The sequence below is a fragment of the Microcaecilia unicolor genome, chromosome 1 (assembly GCF_901765095.1).
Source record: "Microcaecilia unicolor chromosome 1, aMicUni1.1, whole genome shotgun sequence".
Lineage (NCBI taxonomy): Eukaryota > Metazoa > Chordata > Amphibia > Gymnophiona > Siphonopidae > Microcaecilia > Microcaecilia unicolor.
This window is the reverse complement of record NC_044031.1, coordinates 387,694,089-387,708,989: the sequence shown is the minus strand read 5'-3', so window position 1 is coordinate 387,708,989 and position 14,901 is coordinate 387,694,089. Positions and strand designations below refer to the sequence as shown.

Genomic DNA, 14,901 nt, shown 5'->3' with positions numbered 1-14,901 from the left:
ATCATTGCGAGTAGAGGGTAAGCATATCTCTGGACAGCCTTTAGTTGTTCGGTTCATAAGAGGTTTGCTTTTGTCAAAGCCCCCTGTCACAGGCAACAATGCAAGGAAAATACAGACTGGAGCCACCTCTGAAGCTGACCACCGGAACTCTGAACTATCAAATAAAGCTTTTGTTGCATCTTATCTGTGATCTGCCACAAACTTACTTAAAGGCCAGGGCTTTCATGCTCATGCATGGTACCACACTGTCAAAAATGGTTATTCCCTTTCATATGAATGAAGAAATGGTGCTTACCCATGTTTTATCCTATACAGATATCTACTTGAGAAGTCCCTCAACACTCTAGACTGCAAAGGAACTCTCACTAATTATCTTAAAAGGGCATACTCCATCAGAAAGTGTATGCAGTAGTGTAGTTTATCGTTGTTGACCCCCCCTCCCCCCCCCTAACAAACTGGGTAATGCAATGGCAAAGTGGACCCTAGGTAACTGACTTGCTTCCTGGGCTTTCTATTATGAGCAATCAGGTATCCCTCTAACAAACCTTATCTAGTGAGAGCCACTGCGACTACCAGTTCTTTTGAAATATGCAGGATAGCAGGATTTTATTTAGGCAGTATAGGTGCCTGTATAGCTTTATAAAATAGGCTTCCAGGTCCAGACCCAATAGCACACAAAAGCTGATACACATGTTTACATCTGCTCTAAAGAAGGTGTAAATATGTGCGTAAACACACCTGTGTACCTTGCAGCGCCACCTCTGCTCTACCAAAACTATGATCTTGGGAATACATTCATAAAGATTGCATAAAAGTAGGTGCACACTTTCAAATCATGTACTTTTTTTGTTGCTATGCAGTAACTCTTTTTTAGATAGATTTTTCTGCATGTAAAACAGGCTTTACATGTGGAAAAAGTTCTATAAAATAACTCCCATTTGTAAAGCATCTACCTGGCTCTTGCTTCATACATTCACTTCACAGCACATTGACATTGGTTGAGCATTGCTAATCAGTCTGTCTTTGAGATCTAGACAATGCTAATCAGCATGTCTTTGAGATCTAGACAATACCAGCTTTGTTTCCCATTCTGGCTGCTCTTCTACAAAGGACAATTTTTCTGTAAAGTGTAGCCCGCCTTAGCTTAAGAGTCACCCTCTTGTGTTCTTGATTATTTCATCCTGTCTATGGAGAGTATCTGTTACAGATAAGCAGCTTTGCTATAGCACATGCTATCGCAAAACAAAATGTAACAACACAAATGATAAACAAAATGTAAATGAAAAAATAAAACCGAACAAAAATTAAATGAAAAGTTTCTACCTACACACTCCTACACTGTACGGAGTCACCATTTGGAAATGAGCTTTCATGCTTGTGGTTAGAGGGTACCTATGGGCCTGCAAGCACCACAAGCAAGTATCAAAATCACCTTCTGTGGAAACTTGGAAAAATATGTTGTTTTCCATTGTGCTTTCTTTGTTTCTTAATCCTTTTCTTTATAACTTTTGAACAAATTGCTGTTCACTCTTGATGTGTGATATTATTTTATACTACACAAATCTAAACTGCTGTATGTTTTATTGCTAGAGTAATATAATAATTTTTATAGTTTGTTGAGTAAAGAAATAATTTTTATTGTTTTGTCCTTTTATACTTTGTATGTGTCTTGTTCCCCGCTTAGACTCTTGTAGATATAGCGGGTTATAAATAAAGTTTTTTATTATTATTATTATTATGTGGAGTAAAAATGATAATGGGAATAGTAGTTGAGTATTAGACATGCTTGTAAGTTGGAATAGTCTTTTTCCTTTTCTTGCTTTAACTTGCAGCTAAATTTGGCTTTTTTTTTTCTCCTCAGTGACAGCCCAGCTTCCAGGAGCTAGTGGATATACAGGAGGGAAAGTTATCTTCATAGACACAGAAAACACTTTGCATCCCTTTGGACTCTGTGAAATGCTGTGTTGGGGGGGAGGGGGGATAAGAGGGAATTTTTTTGGCATAGATGGAAGAAAGAAAGAGAGAGAGAATAAAAACAAATTCATTGCATTAGGCTATCATCTTTCAGGGGTGGGGAAAAGGATTGGAAAGATATCCCTAAAGATAAATAGTTTTGAACTGTCAGTAGGAGGAAGCTATGCAATCATATAACTGAAGAATTTGAAGAAACAGTAGTACTGTCATGGCCATTCCTGTTGCCAGAACCTGCTTATTTGTGAGATCTGTGGTGACTGACAGGTTTATATTACGTTTACTATCAATGAAATTAGTAGTAAAAACATGTTCATTTTGGAAAGAACAAAAAAAAAAGGCATTTGTGCAAAACATTTTAGAAAAATCTTAACTTCAGAAAGTATATCACTTGATTTATAACCTAACTAGTGTGATACAGCAAGAAATTTTATGAAAATTTCCACCCTTTTAAGGTATTGAATTTAATTTATAACTTCTCTGCAAGTAACAGCTTACCAGTTCATTTCCCTTTTAGAAACATTGAGGCCAGTGTAATGTCATGCAGTGTGCTAAGCCTAGTGCATTTTTTATTACTTTAATGCATCTTTTAGTGACATAAACTTGACCTATGGTTTAATAAAGTTTCCTTATCCTCCATGTTATACCAATACAATGTAACGAGTGTTCTCTGAGGACAAGCAGGATACTATAGTCTTACATGTGTGTGATATCATCTGAAAGAGTCCATGCAGGAATATTCTCCAGCTTCTTTACAGAATGTTGCACCGTGCATGTGTGCTTTCTCCCACATGCCACTATTGTGCAGGATCTAGCCAGTATCGCTATATTTCTGTGGAGTGAAATAGTCATACTTTTCTGTGCTCCTCTCAGCTCATGTCAACATTTGGTTATTGTTTATATTGCAAATTTTTCTTTCATATGTTATGTAAGTCCTGTTCTCCGAGGACAAGCAGGCTGCTTGTTCTCACTGATGGGTGACGTCCACGGCAGCCCCTCCAATCGGAACACTTTACTAGCAAAGGCCTTTGCTAGTTCTCGCGCGCTGATGCGCACCGCGCATGCGCGGCCGTCTTCCCGCCCGAACCGGCTCGTGTTCGTCAGTCTTCTTTTGTCCGCGCTTGGTACGGTTGTGTTTACGCCATTCGCGCCCCTTGAGTTGACCCTCGCGAGTCTTTTTGACTTTTCGCTAAAAAAAAAAAAAGGATTTCGGAAGAAGGCCTTTCGGTCTTTTTCTCCTTCCTGTATTTCCAGTTTTTGCCCCGTTAAGTTTTCTTTTGGTTTTGGGGTAGGCCCTTTTGAGGCCTCCGGTCGAATTTTTTCTCCCCCTCTTTTTGGTGCCTTACCGCAATTACGAGTTTTGATTTAGCCGGTGTGATTTTTCCGCCCATGTCATTGAAGTCTCCCAGCGGCTTCAAGAAGTGCACCCAGTGCGCCCGGGTAAACTTGCTCACTGACAGGCATGCGTCGTGTCTTCAGTGTCTGGGGGCTGGGCACCGCCCGCAGGCCTGTAGTCTTTGCACCCTTTTACAGAAAAGGACTCAGGTAGCGAGATTGGCCCAGTGGAACGTTTTGTTCTCGGGCTCTTCGTCGGCACCGGGAGTATCGAGTGTGTCGACGTCGACAGCGTCAAGAGCTCCGTCCTCGGCCGCGACTGCATCGAGTGCATCGACCCTCTGCGTCGTCGGGGCCGAGACATCGGAAGGCTGCGTCGGCGTCGGTGGTACCGGGACCTCCACTAGTGCTGATGTCGTCGGACGGTGGTGCTTCGACTGGAGTGCAGGTGAGGGCTGTCCATTTCCCTGCTGGTGGCGGTGAGCCTTCGGGTGGGTCTCCCCCTACCCTGAGGGCTCCTGCGGTACAGCCCCCCCCCGAGACCGACCTTCTTCGGCCTCGGCCCCGAGGAAGCGACGGCTGGATTCTACGTCCTCCTCGTCGGTACCGGGAAGCTCCGGTGACATGCTTCGTTTGAAAAAGTCAAAGAAACATCGACACCGGTCTCCTTCCCGCGTCGGTACCGAAAGCTCTGGGTCGCCGAGGGAGTCGGCACCCAGTAGGCATCGGCACCGGGAGGACCGCTCACCCTCTGTTCAGGAGGTGTCGATGCGCTCCACCTTGGACAGCCCGGAACAGCCTCCATGCCCGGAACAGACTCTGACATCGACACCTGCATCGGCTTCCATGTCTTTCTCCACAGCCGCTCTGCACGAGAGTCTCCGGGCCGTTCTCCCAGAGATTCTGGGAGAGCTGTTGCGCCCTTCCCCTCCGGTACCGGGGGTGCTTGCGCCACCGGTACCGTCGAGTGAGGCGCCGGCTGGCCCCTTGCCCGGGGTGAGGTCTCTGACATCGGTGCCACTTGCGGTACCGACTGCGGTCGCCTCCCAGGAAGGCTCCCCGACGACGTCGGCGGAGGGAGCTTCGCCGGTGCGGGCGAGGGAGTCTACCTCTCGACGCTCACACCGTGGCCGTGGTTCCACGGAGTCGAGCCGGGCACGGCTTCAGACACAGGTCCGTGAACTTGTGTCTGAAACCGATGGTGAGGCCTCATGGGAGGAGGAGGAGGACATCAGATATTTCTCTGACAAGGAGTCTGATGGCCTTCCTTTTGATCCCACTCCCTCCCCTGAAAGGCAGCTTTCTCCTCCCGAGAGTCTGTCTTTTGCGGCCTTTGTCCGGGAGATGTCTACGGCCATCCCCTTCCCGGTGGTTGTGGAGGAGGAGCCCAGGGCTGAAATGTTTGAGCTCCTGGACTATCCTTCTCCACCTAAGGAAGCGTCCACAGTACCCATGCATCATGTCCTCAAAAAGACATTGCTGGCGAACTGGACCAAGCCACTAAGTAATCCCCACATTCCCAAGAAGATCGAGTCCCAGTACCGGATCCATGGGGACCCAGAGCTGATGCGCACTCAGTTCCCTCACGACTCTGGAGTTGTGGATTTGGCCCTAAAGAAGGCTAAGAGTTCTAGAGAGCATGCTTCGGCGCCCCCGGGCAAAGACTCTAGAACCTTAGACTCCTTTGGGAGGAAGGCCTACCATTCTTCTATGCTCGTGGCCAAAATCCAGTCTTACCAGCTCTACACGAGCATACACATGCGGAACAATGTGCGGCAGTTGGCGGGCTTGGTGGACAAGCTCCCTCCTGAGCAAGCCAAGCCATTTCAGGAGGTGGTCAGGCAGCTGAAGGCGTGCAGAAAATTCCTGGCCAGAGGGGTGTATGACACCTTTGATGTTGCGTCCAGGGCCGCTGCTCAAGGTGTGGTGATGCGCAGACTCTCATGGCTGCGTGCCTCCAACCTGGAGAATAGGATCCAGCAGCGGATTGCGGACTTGCCTTGCCGTGCGGATAATATTTTCGGAGAGAAGGTCGAACAGGTGGTAAAGCAGCTCCACCAGCGGGATACCGCTTTCGACAAGTTCTCCCGCCGGCAGCCTTCAGCTTCTACCTCTACAGGTAGACGTTTTTTGGGGGGAAGGAAGACTGTTCCCTACTCTTCTGGTAAGCGTAGGTACAATCCTCCTTCTCGACAGCCTGCGGTCCAGGCTAAGCCCCAGCGCGCTCGCTCTCGTCAGCAGCGTGCGCCTCAGCAAGGCCCCTCGGCTCCCCAGCAAAAGCAAGGGACGAGCTTTTGACTGGCTCCAGCAGAGCATAGCCGACATCCAAGTGTCAGTGCCGGGCAACCTGCCGGTCGGAGGGAGGTTGAAAGTTTTTCACCAAAGGTGGCCTCTCATAGCCTCCGACCAGTGGGTTCTTCAAATAGTCCGGCAAGGATACACCCTCAATTTGGCCTCCAAACTTCCAAATTGTCCACCGGGAGCTCAGTCTTACAGCTTCCAACACAAGCAGGTACTTGCAGAGGAACTCTCCGCCCTTCTCAGCGCCAATGCGGTCGAGCCCGTGCCATCCGGGCAGGAAGGGCTGGGATTCTATTCCAGGTACTTCCTTGTGGAAAAGAAAACAGGGGGGATGCGTCCCATCCTAGACCTAAGGGCCCTGAACAAATATCTGGTCAAAGAAAAGTTCAGGATGCTTTCCCTGGGCACCCTTCTCCCCATGATTCAGGAAAACGATTGGCTATGCTCTCTGGACTTGAAGGACGCCTACACGCACATCCCGATACTGCCAGCTCACAGACACTATTTGCAATTTCAGCTGGGCACACGTCACTTCCAGTACTGTGTGCTACCCTTTGGGCTCGCCTCTGCGCCAGAGTGTTCACGAAGTGCTTGGCTGTAGTAGCAGCGGCACTTCACAGGCTGGGAGTACACGTGTTCCCATATCTCGACGATTCGCTGGTGAAGAACACATCCGAGGCAGGAGCTCTACAGTCCATGCAGATGACTATTCGCCTCCTGGAGCTACTGGGGTTTGTGATAAATTATCCAAAGTCCCATCTTCTCCCAGTGCAGAGACTAGAATTCATAGGAGCTCTGCTGGACTCTCGGACGGCTCATGCCTATCTTCCAGAGGCGAGAGCCAACAACTTGTTGTCCCTCGTCTCGTGGGTGCGAGCGTCCCAGCAGATCACAGCTCGGCAGATGTTGAGATTGCTGGGCCACATGGCCTCCACAGTTCATGTGACTCCCATGGCCCGCCTTCACATGAGATCTGCTCAATGGACCCTAGCTTCCCAGTGGTTTCAGGCTGCTGGGGATCTAGAAGACGTAATCCATCTTTCCACGAGTTTTCTCAAATCCCTGTATTGGTGGGCGATTTGGTCCAATTTGACTCTGGGACGTCCTTTCCAAATTCCTCAGCCACAAAAAGTGCTGACTACGGATGCATCTCTCCTGGGGTGGGGAGCTCATGTCGATGGGCTTCACACCCAAGGAAGCTGGTCCCTCCAGGAGCGCGATCTGCAGATAAATCTTCTGGAGTTACGAGCGGTCTGGAACGCTCTGAAGGCTTTCAGAGATCGGCTGTCCCACCAAATTATCCAAATTCAGACAGACAACCAGGTTGCCATGTATTACATCAACAAGCAGGGGGGCACCGGATCTCGCCCCCTGTGTCAGGAAGCCGTCAGCATGTGGCTCTGGGCTCGCCATCATGGCATGGTGCTCCAAGCCACTTATCTGGCGGGCGTAAACAACAGTCTGGCCGACAGGTTGAGCAGGATTATGCAACCTCACGAGTGGTCGCTCAGTTCCCGTGTAGTGCGACAGATCTTCCAGGTGTGGGGCACCCCCTTGGTAGATCTGTTTGCATCTCGAGCCAACCACAAAGTCCCTCAGTTCTGTTCCAGGCTTCAGGCCCACGGCAGACTGGCATCGGATGCCTTCCTCCTGGACTGGGGGGAGGGTCTGCTGTATGCTTATCCTCCCATACCTCTGTTCGGGAAGACTTTGTTGAAACTCAAGCAAGACCGAGGCACCATGATTCTGATTGCTCCTTTTTGGCCGTGTCAGATCTGGTTCCCTCTTCTTCTGGAGTTGTCCTCCGAAGAACCGTGGAGATTGGAGTGTTTTCCGACCCTCATCACACAGGACGAAGGGGCGCTTCTGCATCCCAACCTCCGGTCTCTGGCTCTCACGGCCTGGATGTTGAGAGCGTAGACTTTGCCTCTTTGGGTCTGTCAGAGGGTGTCTTCCGCATCTTGCTTGCTTCCAGGAAAGATTCCACTAAGAGGAGTTACTTCTTTCTATGGAGGAGGTTTGCCGTCTGGTGTGACAGCAAGGCCCTAGATCCTCGCTCTTGTCCTACACAGACCCTGCTTGAATACCTTCTGCACTTGTCTGAGTCTGGTCTCAAGACCAACTCTGTAAGGGTTCACCTTAGCGCAATTAGTGCATACCATTACCATGTGGAAGGTAAGCCGATCTCAGGACAGCCTTTAGTTGTTCGCTTCATGAGAGGTTTGCTTTTGTCAAAGCCCCCTGTCAAACCTCCTACAGTGTCATGGGATCTCAATGTCGTTCTCACCCAGCTGATGAAACCTCCTTTTGAGCCACTGAACTCCTGCCATCTGAAGTACTTGACCTGGAAGGTCATTTTCTTGGTGGCAGTTACTTCAGCTCGTAGAGTCAGTGAGCTTCAGGCCCTGGTAGCCCAGGCCCCTTACACCAAATTTCATCATAACAGAGTAGTCCTCCGCACTCACCCTAAGTTCTTGCCAAAGGTTGTGTCGGAGTTCCATCTGAACCAGTCAATTGTCTTGCCAACATTCTTTCCCCGTCCTCATTCCTGCCCTGCTGAACGTCAGCTGCACACATTGGACTGCAAGAGAGCATTGGCCTTCTATCTGGAGCGGACACAGCCCAACAGACAGTCCGCCCAATTGTTTGTTTCTTTTGATCCCAACAGGAGGGGAGTGGCTGTGGGGAAACGCACCATATCCAATTGGCTAGCAGATTGCATTTCCTTCACTTACACCCAGGCTGGGCTGGCTCTTGAGGGTCATGTCACGGCTCATAATGTTAGAGCCATGGCAGCGTCGGTAGCCCACTTGAAGTCAGCCATTATTGAAGAGATTTGCAAAGCTGCGACGTGGTCATCTGTCCACACATTCACATCTCATTACTGCCTGCAGCAGGATACCCGACGCGACAGTCGGTTCGGGCAGTCAGTGCTTCAGAATCTGTTCGGGGTTTAGAATCCAACTCCAGGCTACACTCTCAGTTAGTTGGATAATTGTTAGGTCAATCTCAGTTATGTCCTCGCCGTTGCGAGGCCCAATTGACCATGTTTGTTGTTTTGAGTGAGCCTGGGGGCTAGGGATACCCCATCAGTGAGAACAAGCAGCCTGCTTGTCCTCGGAGAAAGCGAATGCTACATACCTGTAGAAGATATTCTCCGAGGACAGCAGGCTGATTGTTCTCACAAACCCGCCCGCCTCCCCTTTGGAGTTGTGTCTTCCCTTGTCTTGCTACGTATAGGACTGACGAAGACGAGCCGGTTCGTGCGGGAAGACGGCCGCGCATGCGCGGTGCGCATCAGCGCGCGAGGACTAGCAAAGGCCTTTGCTAGTAAAGTGTTCCGATTGGAGGGGCTGCCGTGGACGTCACCCATCAGTGAGAACAATCAGCCTGCTGTCCTCGGAGAATACCTTCTACAGGTATGTAGCATTCGCTTTGTATGTTGCACAGGGACTCTCTCTGAACCCTTTTAATTTCCCTAGAAAGTTTTTTTGGCCTTTCTATATTTCCTTTGTTTTTCATGGCCTGTTTAGGTCCATAGTAAGGCCTTGGGTACTTGGCTGGATAGTTTTTCAAAACTGAGTCATTTGATTTCACTGTTGCTATTTTTTTTAACGTTCCCAGTGGCTTTAAAAAGTGTGTCAGGACCATATTTTCATGGATACCCATAACCAGTGTCTGCAATTTTTGGGAGAAAATCTTGTTTCCAGTGTTCACAGATGTCTAAAAGAGGAACTGAGTTTGAGAAAGACAGCACAGTTGTGTTTTTGATGCAGTTAATCCAGTCCATTGAAATTGGCAACAGAAGCATTGGTCCTCATGGCTTAGGAAACTGCATTGGATATTGGGAATGCATCAGAATTTAGAGTGCATTGATCACCTTCAGTGTTGAGTGTTGATAGAAGCCATTGGGCCAGTCATCCTCTGATCCCCTCCTGAAGAAGAGGAAGGACACATCCTCATTTGCACTGAAGGATAAAGATGTCAGTCATCAGGTGGAAGCCAAGGCACAGACATTGGTCCCCTTTGAAGAGCCAAGAACATCAAGGCACCAAGATCACTGATGCCCTGATGCCCTCAAAGAACCCCCAACATGAGATCTGCTCATCCTCCTTAACATCGGAGGAGGGTAAGTTGGCCTGCAAGGAGCTGAGATACAGCTTCTGAGTGTTTTCGCAGGATGTTGTCACTCCAGTTGCATTGCCCAGTCTTTGTCAATGGCAGCCTCTGAGGAGTAGCTCATGAGGAAGTTTGAAGATCATAGGGAGCACTTCTTTGCCACCCAGTGCAAACCTATGGCTTTGAGAGTATTGATGCCAAGGCTTGAAATGGTGCAGCTGATTCTTGAATCCCAATCACTGCCTGCAGGGGATGCATCAACACTGAGGACTTGAAGAGCATTGGGTTCAGTGCAGACTGTGTGGATGTCAATCTCCAGTCCATCGGGGTAGGAAATTTCCCTAGTGCACAGAAGATCCCTGCGGGAGCAGTCTGACCATTAAGCCACCTGAGGCTGGGGCATCAGATGGCATTGCTTTGGGAGCAGCATTTCCCCCCTTCCTTCCTCCACCTCGTTCCCTAATTTTACCTTTTTATATTATTTAAAAGCCAGCTGTGGCAGCAATTTCCATATGCTGCCCTGCCACTGGTATCCGCCTGTTCCCTTTACTGCGGCCGCCTCTCTGATGTAACTTCCCGTTTCCTCAGAGGTGGCTGCAGTAGAAAAGAGGCCAGTGCCAGTAGGGTGCCACAAGGATCTGTACTGGGACCGGTGCTTTTTAAAAAAAATTCTTTATTTAAACATAATACAGTGACAAAACACCAAAAGATCATAATGTCTACTTAATACAGTCAAATTGGTTTTAACAAGAGATACAAAAACTATATTTCCCAAAGTAACCCCAAAGACCTTTACATCCCTCCCTCCCAACCCCCTATTCTAAGACTAAATATCCCCAAACAACCTCAAACTGTTGACCAATAAATTGATGACCAATAAAATTTTTGCTATACATAGAAACTATATGAACCAATGGAGATCAAAAGACCAGTAAGCAAAAAAACAGGACTCATAAATGTTTGCTCCCGACTCCCTCTCCTCTAACAAAGCTAAATACCAATTCCACATTTTTCTAAAATGTTGTAACTGATTAAGACGGATAGCAGTGAGCCAGTATCTCTCGCACATGGCACCCAGCTTCTCTCTCACTGTCATTAGTGAAGGCACTAAATCTATCTTCCAGGCCCCTGCTATCACCATGTGAGCTACAGTAAAGTTAAACATCAATAATTTATCCTTGGCACACTCTACTACCAAAACCCTTTTGTTCAAAAGAGCTACCTCTGCAGTCACAGGAAAGCTAATAACTAACATAGATTGAACATAAAGAAAAACTTGTTTCCAGAAGATTTGTAATTTGGGACACTCCCACTAAATATGCCCTTCTCCCCACATCTCTTCCAACATATACTCTATCCCTGCTTGTCCCATTTACATGTTTTGTCCAGTATATAATACCAGCAAAACAGCATTTTAAGCGCATTATCCGCTATTTGAGATACATAGATTTTATGTGTGCACTGCCAAATGTCTGCCCACTCTGCATAATCCGAACTATACTGTAAATCCTTTTCCCACAACTGCATATAACCCAAGGGAGCTTCCTTATTTTAATTTAGAAGTTTGCAAAGAATTGAAATGATCTAGGGTGGTGGACTTTGGTCCTGGGGAACTGAGGAACTGAGTTGGATTCCCACTTCAGGCACAGGCAGCTCCTTGTGACTCTGGGCAAGTCACTTAACCCTCCATTGCCCCATGTAAGCCGCATTGAGCCTGCCATGAGTGGGAAAGCGCGGGGTACAAATGTAACAAAAATAAAAATCTCTTTAGAAAGCCTCTTTGTAGCATTTTATCTAGCATGCTCAATTGTCCAAGTTAAGTGAGAATATCTGCAGAAAGCAAAAAATGTTTCACTTGGAGATACGGAAAAATATCACTTGATTTTACCGGGGGTTAAAGTGCTCAAAGATTCTCAAAAAAAGATAAGTCCTGTCCGCTCCCAATCTCTAAACACCCCCACGCCCCTCCCTGGCTGTAACCCCTTTGCAAATCTAATAGAAAGTAACCTGGATTGGCCACTGTTGGAAATAGGATACTTGGTTTGATGGACCTTCGGTCTGTCCCAGTATAGCAATACATATGTTCTTAAGAATACCGTTTGGCTTCTAATAAGCATGTCCATACCATCATAGTGGTCTTAGTAAATGGATTAACTATATACCCCATACCCCCTGGATAAAATAGCCCACCCTAAGGCAAATAGTTCAATAGGACTCCTATCCACCTTATAATTGAAAGAGAAAAACGCCTAGATTTCGACCCAAATCGGGAGATAGACGTTTATCTCACAAAAACGAATAAATCGGTATAATGGAAAGCCGATTTTGGACGTTTTCAACTGCACTCCATCGCGGAAGCGTACAAAGTTGACGGGGGCATGTCGGAGGCGTGGCGAAGGTGGAACTGGGGTGCGGTTATCGGCCGAGGAGAGATGGGCGCCTTTCGCCGATAATGGAAAAAAAGTATGCGTTTGTAGCTAGAATTTAGGGCACTTTTCCTGGACCCTGTTTTTTCACGAATAAGGCCCCAAAAAGTGCCCTAAATGACCAGATTACCACCAGAGGGAATCGGGGATGACCTCCCCTGACTCCCCCAGTGGTCACTAACCCCCTCCCACCACAAAAAATGTTGTTTCACAACTTTTTATTTTCACCCTCAAATGTCATACCCACCTCCCTGGCAGCAGTATGCAGGTCCCTGGAGCAGTTGTTAGGGGGTGCAGTGGACTTCAGGCAGGTGGACCCAGGCCCATCCCCCCCCCACCTGTTACAATTGTGCTGCTTAATGCTTAGTCGTCCAACCCCCCAAACCCACTGTACCCACATGTAGGTGCCCCCCTTCACCCCTTAGGGCTATAGTAATGGTGTAGACTTGTGGGCAGTGGGTTTTGAGGGGGATTTGGGGGGCTCAACACACAATGGAAGGGTGCTGTGCACCTGGGAGCTCTTTTACCTTTTTTTTTTGTTTTTGTAAACGTGCCCCCTAGGGTGCCCGGTTGGTGTCCTGGCATGTGAGGGGGACCAGTGCACTACGAATCCTGGCCCCTCCCACGAACAAATGCCTTGGATTTATTCGTTTTTGAGTTGGGCGCTTTCATTTTCCATTATCACTGAAAAACAAAAACGCCCAGCTCACAAATTGTCGAATAAAACATGGACGTTTATTTTTTTCGAAAATACGGTTCGGTCCGCCCCTTCACGGACCCGTTTTCGGAGATAAACGCCCATGGAGATAGACGTTTTCGTTCAATTATGCCCCTCCACATCTCCCTTTGTATTTCCTCATCTACCTGTACCTTAATTTGTTGTGAACTATACCAGTTTAGTAATACCTGCACTTGGCCCACCTGATAATATTTTTCCAAATTAAGTACTCTCATGCCTCCTTTACATTTATGGGAATGCATCACCTTCCTACTTATTCTAGCTTTTTGACCCCCACCCCAGATGAAACGGAGTAGTTTCCCATTCCATTTCTGGAATTGAAATTAAGAAAGGAATATAAGTAGGACCTGAAAAGGTAAGTAAACCTGAGCAAAATTATCATCTTTATAACTTTTATGTGACCCAGCCTGGAGAAAGTGAGCTTATCCCATCTCTCCGAATCCTGATTTGCCCCAGCCAATAATGGTTCAAAGTTCCAGTTATATAACTTTTGGCAATCACTTCTAATAAGTATTCCCAAATAGTTAATAGAGGCTGGAAACCAACGAAAGGGGAACTCCTGCTTCAAAATCTGCACTTTCTCAGGTGGCACTGAGATGTTCAATATCTCAGTTTTAGACAAATTAACCTCAAAACCAGAAAGTGTACCATATAAGATCCATAAGCTGGCATAATGCTGTTAGGCCATCCCTCGTTGCCAACATCATTAACAAAATATCATCACCAGAGGGAGATCTTGTGTAGTCTGCCACCTACTTCCAGGCCTACTATATTCTCCCTGATTTTCTGTGCAAGTGGTTCTGCCACTAGTGCAAATAAGAAGTGAGAGGGAGCAGCCCTGACAAGTGCCTTTCTACTACTACTACTACTATTTAACATTTCTAAAGTGCTACCAGGGTTACGCAGCGCTGTGCAATCTGGGCCAGCAGTAGTAGCCGCTTTGTAAAAGGCCCCCATAATGTGGTAATCTTTCACACCCATGTAGAGGATTGAAAAGCCTTACCAATAAAGGCACAACTAAGTAAGAAAACTTTTTATAAAATATGCCTGAGAGCCCATCTAATCTCAGTGACTTCCCCAGGCGAAGCAACTTAATTGCCTGTGCTACCTCCTCCTCTGTAATATCCATTTCTAAAGCTGCCATCATGTCAGCAATCAAGGTTGTCAATGTAATGCCATGTAGATCATCTCTCCTATCGTAGCTCTCCGCTCAGATGTATATAGGTCCTTATAAAACTGAGCAAACTGTTCTTGAGTATCCTCATCTCTGGTATACCATTCTCCATGGGACCCTTTTATGTTAATATTATCATTTTGCTACATCTTTAGTCTCTGGACTAGAATTTACCCGCCTTATTTCCACCCTCAAAATATTTCTGTTTAACCCTGTCTAACATGAATTTGATCTCTTCATCCTGCAACTACCTCAATTCTGCTATAATTTGTTTTAGTTGCTTCTCAGTCCCTTTACTTCCCTTCCCACCCTGGTGTAGCTGCCCTGGTTTCCTAAGATCTCTCTGTGACTACTGTTCTTTTTCTAGCCTAGCTTTTTTCTTAGTTGCTGCTAACCCTATTAAATCATAAGTACATAAGTATTGCCATACTGGAACAGACCAAAGGTCCATCAAGCCCAGCATCCTGTTTCCAACAGTGGACAGAAATAGTGGATTTTCCCCAAGTCCAATTTTAATAATGGTCTACGGACTTTTCTTTAGGAAGACATCCAAACCTTTTTTAAACTCTGCTGAGCTAACCACCTTTACCACATTCTCCGGCAATGAATTCCAGAGTTTAATTACACGTTGAGTGAAGAAACATTTTCTCCGATTCGTTTTAAATTTACTACTTTGTAGCTTCATCGCATGCCCCCTAGTCCTAGTATTTTTGGAAAGCATAAATAGACGCTTCACATCTACCCGTTCAACTCCACTCATTATTTTATAGACCTCTATCATGTCTCCCCTCAGCCGCCTTTTCTCCAAGCTGGAGCCCTAGCTGCTTTAGCCTTTC

At 47.1% G+C, this 14,901-nt stretch overlaps 1 protein-coding gene across 1 annotated transcript in view; it reads left to right on the top strand.

Annotated features, from left to right (window-relative positions):
- The window catches only part of DMC1 (DNA meiotic recombinase 1), a 506,546-nt gene that overhangs the window by 238,737 nt on the left and 252,908 nt on the right, over positions 1 to 14,901 (top strand). Inside the window, exon 8 of the mRNA XM_030210749.1 lies at positions 1,862 to 1,934. Coding sequence (XP_030066609.1) covers positions 1,862 to 1,934 — 73 coding nt within the window. The remainder of the gene's footprint in view (positions 1 to 1,861; positions 1,935 to 14,901) is intronic.